Source organism: Ambystoma mexicanum, chromosome 4q (genome assembly GCF_040938575.1).
Source record: "Ambystoma mexicanum isolate Mex_15411 chromosome 4q, UKY_AmexF1_1, whole genome shotgun sequence".
In the NCBI taxonomy this organism is placed as follows: domain Eukaryota; kingdom Metazoa; phylum Chordata; class Amphibia; order Caudata; family Ambystomatidae; genus Ambystoma; species Ambystoma mexicanum.
The window spans coordinates 253,203,300-253,218,631 of record NC_090928.1 but is presented as its reverse complement, the minus strand read 5'-3'; the positions used below and the strand labels follow the sequence as shown (position 1 = coordinate 253,218,631).

Genomic DNA, 15,332 nt, shown 5'->3' with positions numbered 1-15,332 from the left:
GTCAGTGATTGGTTTTGTATGTGTCTAATGTTGATGGAACTTTTTGCAATAACGGCTACTCCACCACCTTTAGCTGTTTGTCTGTCTGCACGGTAGATGGTATAGTCATTGGGTATAGCAAGTGATAGAGAGGGGCCAGATGCTGGGTGGAGCCAGGTCTCTGTAATAGCTATGAAGTCGAGATCATTGACGGTAATAATGTCGGCAATGTCTAAGGCATGGGCGACTACAGATCTCGCATTGATGAGTGCACCTTTAATGGTTTCGGTGGTGATGCATGATTTTTTGGTGTGGGTGCGGGGGGAGGGTGCGATCGGGCCATGTGATATCTGGACTGTCGGAAGTGTAGGGCGTGTGCAGTGAGGGGCAGATTTGGTTAAGGTTATGTTTTGTTTGTTGCCTAGATTGGGGAAGGATGCGGGTGTGTGTGTTCTGGATCTGAGTCGGGTGAATCTCGATAATCCTGAGCAGGGATAGGATCTGCTGGTAGTGAGGTTCGTGATAGTGGGTTGGCCGATGGGAGTAGTATGTGATGCTTCTTGGGGGCTGGGGGTGTCTGCTATGCGATGAGAGTCAATGGAGGAAGTAGGCTGGAAGGGGTTGATGTTGGGTAGGAAGGGGGTGGGGCAGGGAATGGGATAATGTCTGGGGCAGGCTAGTCTGCTGAGGCCGTTGGGGTGTAAGCGAAAGTGTGGCCCTGTACAAGGGGTGTCATGGGGGACCAGGCAGAATGGGAACATAATGAGGTAGGTCCAGGTTATCATGTCTGAGTTTAGAGGGAACTGACGCACAAAATCGTCAGAGAGAAGCTAGTGCGCAATGTTAGTACACAATGGTGCTGCAGTGAGGGTACTAGCGCAGAGAATCGGAGAAATGCTAGTGCACAATGCTGATACCCAGTACTAATACACAGTGTACTATAAGCGACCATAAGGCACTACACAATGTCACAGTAGTCTCTAAGCGACCATAAGGCACTACACAATGTCACAGTAGTCTCTAAGCGACCATAAGGCACAACACAAGTGGTCACAGTGGTCTCTACGCGACCATAAGGCACTACACAATGTTGCAGTGGTCTCTAAGCGACCATAAGGCACAACACAAGTGGTCACAGTGGTCTCTACGCGACCATGAGGCACTACACAATGTTACAGTGGTCTCTAAGCGACCATAAGGCACTACACAATGTCACAGTAGTCTCTAAGCGACCATAAGGCACTACACAATGTCACAGTAGTCTCTAAGCGACCATAAGGCACAACACAAGTGGTCACAGTGGTCTCTACGCGACCATAAGGCACTACACAATGTTGCAGTGGTCTCTAAGCGACCATAAGGCACTACACAATGTTACAGAGGTGGGCTTCACTCGTGAATCCTGCCAAAGGCAAAATGAACAAAGAGACCAAACCTGGTTTGGCGTGCAGAGATAATCTCAAGAAGGACCTTTCCACAAAGAAATGGCGAAAAAAGAAGACCGGGAGCCATTTTGACAAAGATGGCGGCCGTGGTTGCTTTACAGCAGCTGTGAACGCAGCCCACAGTAAATGCACACCATGGTAGTTCAAACGAAAACCACTGCCACCAGCCATTCAATGAGAAAAGGGTAACATAAAAAATGTTAAATAACGAGCTAGACAAAGGGGATACTAGTTAACCCCTCCAGCACTCTATTGTAAGATAGTGTGTGCTGGGTCTAGAAAGTTACAATGTTAAGTAAAGTCAATTTCAATTTACTGCTCTGGGAAAAAGTCCTCAAAATCCAGCAAAGTTGCTGGGGGTCTCTAAGATGGAGGGAATTAGCACATTTCTGAGAATTCTCCCTAACAGGGTCAAACTGAAGCACACAAATGTTCTGGACGGATTAGGCCTTGCAAAAACATTGCACTGCAAATGGGTTGGAGGTCTCCTGGTATTCGCAGTCTGCAGCTCTGGAGAGGCACAGCACCTCGGGAGATGGCTCAATTTGTAGTTTGCCTCAGGGCTGGTTGGTCCCACCAGCCAGAGTGAAGGTGTCATCCTTTTTCGAAGGTCCTCTGTGGAGTAGAAAATGGGGTGAGGACAGCAGTGATCACTTTATAGTGATTGGAATGGTCTGCAGGCGTCTCTGGTGACTTCAGCTTTGGTTACTTCCGTTCCAGTGGTCGACTTGCCTTTCACCTCAGGAACCTCACCTTTTATTCAGTTTTCACACACACTTCTCACACTTCTCTGCAAATTCTCAACATTTTACAGAACGGGGCGTGTGGCTGTCCATTGAGGACAGCCAGCTCCCCATTGGGCACTGGTTCCATTCAGCCACTCTGGCAGACAAAGGGCAAGGGAATGAATAACTCCTCCACCACTTCCTGCCTGCCCAGACACACTGAAGCCTAGACGGGGATACCCAAGGTTTCCCGCAAAGGCAAAACCCACAACCAGACCTCCCCCTCCCAGAATGGTAGAAGGGCTAACAAAGAACAGCCATGCTAGAAATGGCAAAAAAGGAAGGAGCCACCATGTTAAAACATAGATGACACTATTGTGTACAACCGAGACTGTGACTACAGTCTGCAGTAAAAAATAGCACAATAGTTGGTAGAACACGTCCACTGCCACAACTATAGGGTTGTCTATGTAACTAAAAAGCCACAGGAGGAGAGAGGGGATACTAGGTATCCCCTTAGCACTCCACTTAAGGTGGTGTGTGATAATCTCTCATAGTTTAAAGTTTTAGGAAGGAAACAAAGTATCCCTCTATCCTTAAGATCTGTAGTTAGTAAGGATAAGGAAAGAATGTCAAAGGAGAACACAAAGGGTTCCCAGCAACACTGCACATAAGGTGCTGTGCTACAAAAGTTAAACACAGATGCCTTTAACCTCTTAACTGCTGAGGGGTTTCCCTCCCAGTGCTGAGCTCTTTTTTTGGACATTTCAGTATTTCGGCATTCAATCCCTTGTAACTTGTTTGTTACAAGTGATATCCTGACCAAATCTGCACCCTTCTCTTCCCACGTGTAGGCAGTCATAACACCACCAAGGATTCATGGTTTGCTGTAAGGGGTGTTAGAAAATAACAAAAAGGTGACCACATTGTGTTTTTTCAGAAAATGATAATAAAATGATGTACAAAGAAGCCTCTGGTATTTTATTCTTAGAAGAGCTAGGAACAGACAGGTTTGCAGTTCTGAATTCACAACTTTCCAAGCTTTTAAGAACAGGCTGAGCGGAAACAAAACAAAATATTTTTCATAAGGTTACCATCAGTTTTGTGAGAGGTAGGCGATTTTTCCTTTTTTTAATTTTTATTAGGACATGTTTGCACGGAATGGAAGAGAAGGGCAAGAAAGCTCAATGGGAACACAGAAAGGCATCCATTTCTGAAAAGTAGACAAAATTCCAATTTCAGGAAGGGGTCATTTGCGCACGTCAGGAAACAACAATGTACCTAAAATCTCCATAGTTTGGGAAAACATTGGAAAAGTGACAGTAAAGAAAAGTATGTGTTGGACATTTTTGCACTTGCAAGGTAATGACTTCCATGAATATTGAGAAAAAGCAATGCACTGCTACATTCTCCCGTGTCTTCTAGTTGGGAAATCACACATTTTTATCAATGTTTCACAAAACAAGCAATACCACAAGCCAAAAACAGAGCCATGGTACACTGGATATTTATGCTGATGGCCTAAACAGAAGTATTTAGCATTTGAAAATAAGGTAAACTAATGTGACTTGCGCCGGTTACAAAAGCGTACAGTGCCTAAAGCAGCTACTAAATGTAGGTCACATTTTTTAAATTAAAGGTTTGTTTAACAAAGTGCAATATGAAAACGTTATAAAAACCAAGAGAAAATAACAAATGTCCTACCTTCACAGATTTCCACAGGTGTCCCGATAAAATGAAGCACCTTACATGTCTGGGTGCGACCTGGGCACAAAGCAAAAAGGCTAAACCACTGGTACATCAAACGGACAACCCACAGATTTGGACCTGGGGCCTCGCAGCCACCAAAGAAAACAGTGAACCCCATGTATTTCTGAAAAGAAGACAACTGTTGGAATCCAATGAGGTCTCACCCACAATGCCTGGCAAAGTCCAAAATGTAGGGGGAAAAACAATTGAAACATTTGCCACCAGGAAACCACCAAAACATGTGGGCAACACCAAATGTCCTACCATCCCATGTTCCCACAGGTGTCCCGATGCAAATGGTACCTAACATGCGTGGGTGTGCTTACCTGGGCGGAAAAGAAAAAGGCTGGACCATCCCCAAGTCCAGCGGCAGTCCCAGGGAGCCCCGGCAGGGTTGCCATCCGTCCCAGCAGGGAAAAGCTGTAACACGGTCCAGCCAGAACGCCAGGAAGGCTGGGGGTGCTGCTCCCGGTCTTGGGCGCCTGTCTCCAATGTGGGTCGACCATCCACAAATCCAGTGGCGGCCCCAGGGAGCCCCTGCGGGGTTCCCAGCTCTCCCTGGAGGGCAAACTGTAGCACAGCCAGGCCAGAGCTCCAGGATGGGCGAGGGTGATGTCCCCGGCCTTGAGCACCTGTCTCCATTGTGCATCGACCGTCCCCAAGTCCAGCAGCAGTCCCAGGGAGCCCTGGCAGGGTCACCATCCCTCGCCGGAGGGTAAAGCTGTAACGCAGCACAGCCAGAGTTCCGGGATGGCCAGTGGTGATGCCCATTGGCTGCCCATCTCCAATGTGGGTTGACCATCCCCAAGCCCAGTGGCGTTCCCAGGGAGCCCCAGCAAGATCCAAGTTCCTCCTCGGAGGGAAAAGCTGCAACACGAGAAAAACCAGAGCTCCAGGGTGGTCGGGGAAGCTGCCCCCAGCCTTGGGCGCCTGTCTCCAATGTGAGTGGAGCGTCCACAAGTCGAGCCGTGGTCCCAGGGAGTCCCGGCAGGTTTCCCATCCCTCCCTGGAGGGAAGAGCTGCAACTCAGCCCAGCCAGAGCTCTAGGGCAGCTGGGGGTGATGTCCCTGTCCTTGGGAGGCCGTCTCCCATGTGGATTGACCATCCCCAAGCCCAGCGGCGGTCCCAGGGAACCCTGACAAGGTCCACATCCCTCCCTAGAGGGAAAAGCTGTAATGCAGCCCAGACAGAGCTCCAGGAGGGCCCGGGTGCTGCCCCCGGCATTGGGTGCCTGTCTCCAATGTCGGTCGACCATCCCCAAGTCCAGTGGCAGTCATGGGGCAACCCATCGGTGCCCCCATCCCTACCCAAAGGAAAAAGCTGTAACGCAGCACAGCCAGAGCTCCAGGACGACTGGGGACGATGTGCCTGGCCTTCGGCGCCTGTCTTCCATGTGGGTTGACCAGCCCCACATCCAGCAGAAGTCCCAGGGAGACCTGGCAGAGTCACCATCCCTCCCTGGAGGAAATGTTGTCAAAGTACTGCATGAGCTCCAGGATGGCCTGGGGTGCTGCCTCCAGCCTTGGACACCTGTCTACAATGTAGGTCGACCGCCCACATCCATCCATCGGCGGCCCCACGGAGCCCCGGCAGGGTCTGCATTGCTCCCTGGAGGGAAAAGCTGTAACACAGTGCTGCCAGAGCTCCAGGACAGCCAGGTGTACTGCCCCTGGCCTTGGGCGCCTGTCTCCAATGTGGGTCGACCATCCACAAATCAAGTGGCGGCCCCAGGAAGCCCTGCACGGGGTTCCCATCCCTCCCTGGGGGGCAAACTGTAACTCAGCCAGGCCAGAGCTCCAGGATGGTTGGGGGTGATGTCCCCAGCATTGGGCACCTGTCTCCAATGCGGATTGACCGCCCCAAGTCCAGTGACAGTCCCAGGGAGCCCCAGCATGGTCCCCATTCCTCCCTGGTGAGAAAAGCTGTAACGCAGCTCAGCCAGAGCTCTAGGACGGCTGGGGGTGTTGTACCTGGCCTTGGGCGCCAGTCTCCCATGTGGATCGACTGTCCCCAAGCCCAGTGGCGGTCCCACAGAGCCCCAGCAGTGTCCCCAACCTTTCCCGGAGGAAAGAGCTGTAACGCAGCTCGGACAGAGCCCTAGGAAGACCAGGGGGTGCTGCCTCCAGCCTTGGCGTCTGCCCCGCACATATGTCGATGGCCCTCCCAGCCAAGCAGTGGTCATGGGGCGACCTGGCAGAGTCTCTGTCCCTCCCAAGATGGAAAAGGTCTAATGCAGTGTTGCCAGAGCTGCAGAACGGCCAGGAGTGCTGCCCCCAGTCTTGGGCATCTGCCTTGCACATGGGAAGACTGCCCTTCAGCCCAGCGGCAGTCATGGGTCCCCAATCTTACCCAGAAGGAAAAGCTCTAAAGTGACTTGGCCAGAGATCCAGGACGGCTGGGGCGCTGCAGTGGGCAACAGGCCAAACAGCCCCTCACCCCCAAAATCCTTTCCCTGGTAGCCTAGTACTCCTTTCTGCTTCCCAGGGGACCAAAATGGGGCCAGACCTTCAGTTCTGACCCCCAGGGAAGCAGAAAGGATCATCCCCTCTTTGGGGGGGGGGGGGTTCGAAGAAGGCTGCACCACAGGCACTGGGCCAGCCCCTTGATGCCCCGAAGCATGCCTCCTTTCATAGAGCGCTATGTTGTTTTGACTTCCTTGGGGGCAAAACGGCACCCATCCGCCCTCAAAGAAGGCAAAACAACATTGTGCCACCTTTGTGGCTTTTTGGGGGGTGGGGATGCAATTTGGCCCTTCTACTTCCAAGGGGTGTCAAAATGGGGCCAAATCCTCGCTTGCCCCCCCCCCCCCCCCCCGAGGGAGATCTGCCCCTCCTTGGGGGATTCGGAGGGGGGGAGATTGTTGAGGGGTCTGGCCCACAGGCATGTGACCAGCCCCCTAATATCCCCAAGTCTGCCTCAAATAAGAGGCCCTTTTTTGCCTTCCTGAGGGTCAAATGGTTGCAAAACAGCACCTGTTTGTCCCGAAGAAGGCAAAACATTGTACCATTTTTTAAAATATTTTTGGTGGGGGGCTGGTCACAAACACGTGGGTCCCCACCCCCAAAATCATTTTCCTGGTGGTTTAGTGGTCATTGCTTATCGAGGATCGAATGATTGTGTCTCCCCCTTCCAACGAACCCTCACTCTAAGAAATCAGGCAGAAAATGCCGTTGCAGCACGCAAAAGCATGTCTGTGAAATTTGCATGTTGAAGCCTCTCGGCTTCAGCATGTACGTTTCATTTCCTGATGAGGTCAGCGCACGAAGCGTGCGCCAAGAGCACCGCTGCACCCCGACGCCTAGGCACAAGGGGAGGTTTTCCCTTTCACAGACTGGTGGTCAGGGACACGAGCACTGCAGCAGGTGGGGGGGCGATCCGTCCCCCCAGAGGTAAGCAGCACAGAGGATGAGATACCTCGTCCTCTGCAGTTAAGGGGTTAAAGAGATATGGAGGAAAACAGACTCCATAGTATAGATAAAACAAGGAGAGGAAAAGTCAGAGCAAATGACAATGAATGAGGGGGGAAAAAGGCTCCCCTCATTCAGGATAGAAAGAAAAAGGTCCAGAAGTCCAGCAAAAAGTGCTGGGGGTATCAATAGGATAGAGGATAAAGCATACAAATTATAAATCTCCCTAACACACGCGTGCCAAATTCCATAAAGAGCCCTCTTCCTCCTTCCCCTTGCTGCCACCGCAGTTTATAGTTCTGAGCTGGCTTTATATTGTGAAAAAACATGAACACGGCCATAACCTTAGTGATGCTTTGCTGCGTAGATCTTTCTTGCAGAAGAAAGGTTTTACCTTCAAGCACAAAGTCAGCTTCTCCCTCACAACAGTGTCTTCCCGTTGCATTTTGCTTAGATCTGCTTCCAGTTTGGCTCTCTGCTGATCTGCCTGCTGCACCAACATTTCGCTCTCCTTTACCAGTTCGGATCTAACTGCAGCCACTTTTTCCTTGTAGTCATGCTCCAAGTCACTGAAAAAGAAAGCGGTAGCCATCTTGTCAACATGAAAGCCGTGCAATGCAGTTGCATGAGGTAGATACTATGAAGATCATTGTAAAACACATAGAATATAGATTCCACTTGGCTAAGAAATGTATTTTCACTGTGATCCAGTAGATCAATGTGCACATTAATTTCAAGTGCAAAACGTGCTGGAACGCAAATGGTTGGAGAGAAATTGACCACCTGCCCCTTTTCAGAAGACTTTCTTATGGTTCTACATTCCATCATGAGCCTGTCACTGACTGCACATTCAAAACACATTATCTAAACACGTGTGTTAGTAAATCAGCTGCCTGAAACGATTTATTTAGTAACTTTTCAGTGAATTCTAGCCCTTTCCCTTGTTTACCGGAAAAGGGCACTTAAGCACTTTGGACAGGTTTGAGGTCCTCAGCTAAGAATTGGGCAAGGGCCCGTAGAGATTTTGGCTTTTTTCCTGGCTGGTTACTTGACAATTCCCTGATAAGTCCTAATCGGAAGTATCAACAGGGACAAGAATGTGACTGATGGGTGTTGGGGAAGATTTTCTTTTTGCTGCTTTCCTCCCATACAGTTATATGGGACACCCTTTCTTTTTACTTTGACTGCTGAAAAAGCTAAGTTAAGCCTTCTGCTTTACTTCCTTTTTCTTTTTGCTCATTCTTATTGGTAAACTGATGAGTCCATAAGACTATCAGTACTAAAGACCGTCTCTCCTTGTGAATTTCTTGTATTGTTCCAACTGCACACATCTCAAAATGAAGTGTCGTTAGAATACTTGGTATCCTTCATAATCTTTTCTCTAATGGCTTTTTGATTATTTTTACAATGTGCTTAGGGTGAGCTGGTGGCAGTTTATATTTTTCTACTGTGTTTTTTGGAATTTTACTTGTGCACTTTTGCATTAACGGCAATGGGCTACTAAATGTGTCTAGCACTCGAAAATGGCCGTGCCACGAGGTTTTCACTTGTCCTTTGGCCTCATTGTTCTTTGGACCTCTTCCAGACTTTCCAGGTCTGGAAATGCCATACATGGAAAAACCTTTCCCAGGGAAAGCTGCTGCTTTGACTGGCTAAGGGGCAGTTTTTGTGTGTGCGTGGATGTGGGGGCTGGGACTGTATTTATTTATTTTTTAATTTATTTTTTTATTTTATTGCATTTGTTACACGCCCAAACCCTTCTGTATCACGGCGAGGTTGCAGACAGCTTAATAAACATATATTCAATGGCCACTATGGCGCAATTACAGTTACGGCTCATAGGAAATTAACAACAAGGTAAACAAGTAAAAACCAGAATTATTTACAAGGAAACGTGGTGTACACCAGTACAGAGTTATTTACAAATGGTGTGATGGCAGTTATTAATGGTATAGATAATAGCCTGGTTTTTTGCAGTTTTTTGAACCCTGTGACAGTTTCCTAATTTTTGATGGTGAGCGGTAGGGAGTCCTAGTGTTTTGGGGCTAGATATTGGAAGCTACTGCCCCCTGCTCTGGTGTTTTTGTAGCAAGGTATTTCTAGAAGTGAATGGTTGTTGTATATTACTGATCTGGTGATTTCTTTTTTAGCAATCACATGGTTGAGGTAGATGGGAGCATTGTTATGGAGGCATTTGAAGGTGATGCAAAGTTTTGAGGATGACTCCCGCTTTGATGGGTAACCAGGGGTGTTCTCTTCTAGTTTTGGAAATATGGTCAGATTTCCTTTTTCCGAGGGCGGCTCGAAGGGCTTTGTTTTATATAAGTAATCTATCAAGGTTCGAGATGGATGTACCGAGTAATAGTACATTATAAAAGTCAAGCCTGTGGCAGCAAAAGAACAAAACTGGAAAAGGCCAAGCCACTTGTTAGGGGAGTTGTCCTAAAGTCCACTTGAAGTAAGACTTCCTAAAACTATCCCTTTGGTATCCAGGTCCACAACTTTTAGTATCAGTCTGTACTACTCATGGAACCTTGGTAGAGTGGCAGAGCAGTCAGGCTTATCATAAGAGGAAGATGTGAGCTGTAGGTAAGTACTCTGAATCTTAGTTAGACAGGCACACCAAAGAAGCACTTAAACATATATCTATATAAATGATATATATTCATTATATTTACACCAGAATCACTTTAAATACTTCAGACGTTTACGGTAGAACACTTAGGAATACTAGATAACATACTTCAAAGAGCACTTTCACTTTTGTGTTTGTTCGTGGTTACAATTGTAGCAACATTAGAAAGGGAAAAGATGAGGTTATCATATAATCGGAAATTGTGCACTGTGAGGAAAGCATGGCATCAAAGAAAGACAGACACAAGTGATCACAGTTCATGGCAGGGGCGTTGCTAGGGGGGGGCTAAGGGGGCTATAGCCCCTGATCTTTTGGTTGAAGCCCCTGATAGAATCTCAGGAGCTACAGCCAAAAGACTAGCTAGCCCTCAGTCCCAACAGTTCCCACATCAGCTTAGCCCCGGGTCTTTTCCAGACCTAGCAACTCCCCTGGTTCATAGGTGTCTATTAAACTGTAAAATGGGTGAGATAAAAGCTGAATCTAATCCTAAATCTAAGATGGGAGCAACCTACGACCATCAAATAATAGTAATACAGTCCTAGAGGAGTGTAGTCAAATAAAACGGGCCTATACTAAAAAAATTAAACTATTGCCAATCCCTACCGATCCCTACCGATCTGTTACAAAAGTGTGGGATAATGTTCACAAGAAAGAAAAAAAATCAGGCTGTTTTTAGTACGGGACAAGGCGGGACACTCGAGCACAGCACACTCCTGGGCTTCTCGGGCACAAGCTTGCAGTTCTTTTTCTCAGTATCAGGGCCTTATGTGCCCAAATCCTTTCTCATGCAAAGTCTCTTGCTTCAGAGGGCCTGATACACCAAAACAAAAGTTCTTTCTGTTAACCTTTACGTCAGGTGATTACCCATCACCCTTGGATCCCCCTCACCCGGGCTCCGATCCTTCTCTCAGTCGGCAGCCTCCCTCAGTCGGACTCAGGCCGTCCAGAGCACTTGCCAATTTAAACAGACTTCCGAAGGGCAATCTCGTCTCGCTGGGTCACTCTGTTAGTGTACGGCAAGCACAGGCTTCATATCTTCACAGTTCGCACAGCGTTCGCCTCAGTTGGGCGCAAACTCCTGTTTCACAATATCAAAAATTCGACAATGTGTCAAGAACTTTTGATTGTACAAGGGATTTGGCTTGACCCTTGTATGACCACCTTATCACCTTATACAGGCCTTCCCTATGGCCTCTTGGTACTGGTCATTTTTTTTGTTAAGTCACAATGTTCACCACAGTCTTTTTGCTCAGGAGATGAGTACCAGCCCGATACCTTCAACTGAGCACCCACGTGGCACTGGACCACTGACTCTGGTACCAAGTTTGATCCCAAAAGAACTCCTGTATATTCATCTTCTTAATGTTGCTACTGCAACCTCCAGCTTAACACAGCCCTTGTGACAATCAGGTTCTTCCAACTCACCAGCTGTGCTGAAAACATTCGCGGTTCCTTTGCCGCTGGAGTCAAGGACGGTACCACAATGGCAACTAAGTCTCCCTACCCTGGCTATCAGTGTGGGCGGATGCCACGTACCGCTGACATCCGTTACACCATTTGCCCGCTGTGATTCCCTGTCTTATGTTGCTTTCTTCGGAGGCTTTGCGGGTCTGGTATGAAAAGGGCAACTCACTCGACGTTCTTTTATGTCTCGCAGTCTTTCTCCTCCGTTTGAACTGCCGTCCTGGAATTGCTGCTTCCTCATGTATTAGGTCTTGCTCGGAGTGTGCTCTTGTGCTCTGCCTTTTATCCCAATGGGGAAGGGAAAGGGTAGCCAGTGCTTGTCAGCAATTGCCTGACTCAACCTGACCCTTGTGTTGGGACATGTCAGGTAAACAGCTCAGGTATTAGTCCGTTGTCGTTCACCCTGTGAGAAAGTGCTTGTGTTGGAAAAGGAGGCGGGAAAAGGTGTCATATGGAAGGGGATACCGCGTCTCAAACTTCGGCATCCCACTTCCACTCCCCGAAGACCGCTCTTGCAGGTGATCCTCCCACACTGGTCCACCCCCAGGAACTGGATCCAATAGCGATGGCTGTGTCCTGGCCACCTGGGTGACAGATCCTCTGGGAATAGTAAGGGCACTCATGCGGTTTTCAACAGGTCATACGGTAATGCATTTACTCTGCAAACACATATACAAAAGTCACTTAAAGGGAGGAAAATAATTAGTTAGTGCAACATGAGCTTAGTTCAAGGTTCTAGAGACAGTTTCTTCACCTGACAAGTCTGTAAATCCAAAAATGCAACCCTAGCTAAAGGCAGTTCTGAGAGGACGTGAAGTCTTGGCAAACAGCGAAAAATGAAGAGTTCCTGCAGATTTCTTCCAGTGTCGTTATTGAAGCAGGAAGTTAGCAACTAACAAACAAGACCTAAAAATGGATTCGAGAAGGGGACAAGCAGCAGCTTAGGTAAGAGGAGGGTTGCCCTGGACACCTCTACGTGCACTCCAAGGCTGTGGAGCAATTTTTGGGATTAAGGTAAGCAATCCCCACAGAACCTTTGGTTTGAAGAAAGTGTTTGTGTTGACTCCTCTGTGATGTGGCAGCTCTGGACTCGACCTCTGGATTCCTTGGTCTGGTGATGAAAGGTAGGCCCAATGGACGCTGTCTCTCAGCAGCAGTCTTGAGGGAGCACCTGTAGCATGACTTTCAGCAACTTCTTGGTTCACTGTGCGGTTCTGGTGCTGCATTTTGAGCAGCACCAACAAAGGACACAGATCGCCCAATCAATCTTCGCTTCCTGCAGTTCAGTGGTGAGGGGGTCTGGGCGAGTTGGACCGAATCTCCGGAGTGTCCTTACAGGCTCATGTTAGGCAGAAACCTGTGCAGTTCCCTTAGGGACCACTGCAAAACGTTTAAGACTACAGGTGTTAGCAGTAAACCCAACTGGTAGCAGTCTGCACCACACAGATTTACCTGGTAGCTGTGGCTGAGCAGTCAGACTTCTCTCAAGAAGAGTTAGGCAGTATGTAGAGTATACACAATAGGGCTCAAAATACAGTAGTACAAGCAAACACTGACCAGAGCTTTGGTATAAAAGTATATAATTATTTATTTAAAAACACACTTGTAAAAATACACTGGCACTAATATGTCAAGCAAGTTCAAACACAGTCACTAGAAATATATACACCTCCCTAATTAATTATTTGACAAGTCTAGGTTAATACACCACTTATTTAGCAAAACAGAGGTGAGCGTGTAACAATAGATGGCACTCCAATAATTATTTAAAAAGGGAGAGAAAAGGCAGAAATAGGAAAAACACACAATATCAACACTTTTAAAGAACCACAGCAAGTCAAGAAAGGCAGGGTCTACTGTAGAGCAAAAAGTTCATAGGCAAGGCCCACTCTTGGAGAGAGCAAGGTGGAATGTGGCCAAGATCACACAGTGGGAATGCACTAAAAGTCTTTGCAGGAAAGTCAAAAAGAGGTTGGATCAAGGTAGAAAGGTAATGTTAACAGGTCCGAGGTCACCCCAGGATAGAGAGTCAAGGATTTACGGGACACCTTGGACCGTCTGTTGCAAGGGAGACCAGGCGGGACACAGTACCTGAAATGGTGAGAAAGCTCCAGAAGGAGCAGTTGTTCCTGGCAGCGGGTGCAAGTCGGTGCTTCGTCCAGGGGAAGAGAAGATCTCGACGTGGAGGAAAGCTGGAGGTCGTTGCACTGCCAGGGAAGAAACCAGCTTCGGAGTTTCCCGGTTTAAAGGTACTACCCTTTTATTCGCGGTAGTGGTGAAGCGTGGCTATCCGGCCGCCGGAGTGCTTGGCACAGGCGATTCGACCATGAGACGGTCCAGGAAGGCGAAAAAGGCGAGCTGGTTGGTCCCACCAGCTCAAAGGGAAGAAGACTCTCCTGAAAGAAGATCTTCTCTGTCGTCGGGGAAGTGGTGAGTTTCGTACAGCAGGGCTCCACCGGTGGTGTCGTCGTCGTAGATGGCTCAGCTTCTCCCCTCGTCGGATTCTTTAGGTCCTGTGGCGACTTCTGAAGTTCCAGTCCCCAAAGCCCTGCTTTTATGCAGCGAAACCCCCATTCATCAGCCTAGCTGTCAATCAAACATGCTAAGTGGTGAGTCGGGTGGCTCACCACTGGGCCAATCACACAAGGGTGAAACTTGAGTTGCCAAGGCAACTCAGTCCAGGGTGCCTATTCCCTCCCCCCCCCACACATCCTGTAGACCCAGACAGAGTGCCACCACTTTTGGAGGCTTCTGTGCAGAAGCCCGCCAAAAGTGGAACAAAGGGCTGGACTTGGGTGGAGTTACAGAGGCAAACACAAACGCCATTTTAAAACAGAGTCCTGACAAAAAGACCCAACCGGGGAATAAATATTAAATAAATAACCCGGCGGTATCTTTAATATTACACCAAAAAAGTGGTGCGTTTAAAATGAATGGGAAAATCCCATAGGAAATATTCTGGTGGAATATTTCGCGTGGCCACCAGCCAGAAACTCGACAAGGGGGGATGGGACAGTGCCCCCTGGAAAAAAAGACCCGTGGGCAATCGAATTACCCCTACCAGTACTTCCACAATATGATGGTTTGTACTGGTTCTGTTCACAATTTAAGACTAGTAAAGTCAATGGTGACTTTAAATGCCCTGGGAGACAGTAGTCAGTCCCAGGGTATGGAGTCTATGTTTGGGGGTCACTATGACACCCCTGTGTTACTGCACTGAGGGTGCTGTGTAACACACATACAAAAAACACATGAGGCCCTATGGAGTAAAAGACCCCATAGCCCATAAAACACATTACAAAGTCAAAGAATATTCTCAAATCATGCCTAAGAGTGGGAGAAAAGAGTCTCACTCTTAGCAGGAGAAAAAAATAAACCCCAAAAATCCAGCAAAGCTGCTGGGGGACTCACTAGGTTTGGGAAATTAGCCTTTACAGAGAATTCTCCCTAACAGCTCAGCACAGATTTGCATGGATTCGTCCTTTCCACGAAAAATGCACTCGAAATGGGCAGCAGGTCTCCTGGTATTGGGGTTTCCACAGCTCTGGAAGCTCCTAGTACCTCGGGAGATGGCTCGTTTCAAAGTTGGTCTAGGGACTGGTTGTTCCCACTAGCCAAAGGGAAGGAGCCTTCCTCTTCAGAGCTCCTCTGTCGTATAAAAAACGGGAATATAATGGACCTTGGCACAATGAGATAAGAACCTTTCTTTATATAGACAACATAAATCTGGTCAGTATCAAAAAAATATATATATTTATTTCTATACATTTTCGCAATATTTGTTCAAACACATTCCCTTTTTGATGCAAAGAATTATTTACAACATCTACATACATACACCACCATTCATTATGTTATTCATTCATAGTCTCAATAATGTGCCTTTCCTCTATGACCAGGATTATACATAAACCCAAAAATACTCACA

At 47.9% G+C, this 15,332-nt stretch overlaps 1 protein-coding gene across 6 annotated transcripts in view; it reads right to left on the bottom strand.

The window, feature by feature from the left end:
* The window catches only part of NINL (ninein like), a 1,017,292-nt gene that overhangs the window by 464,573 nt on the left and 537,387 nt on the right, over nt 1-15,332 (bottom strand). For all 6 annotated transcript variants that reach the window (XM_069607820.1, XM_069607817.1, XM_069607819.1 and 3 more), the window contains one exon: nt 7,700-7,874. In XM_069607820.1, coding sequence (XP_069463921.1) covers nt 7,700-7,874 — 175 coding nt within the window. The remainder of the gene's footprint in view (nt 1-7,699; nt 7,875-15,332) is intronic.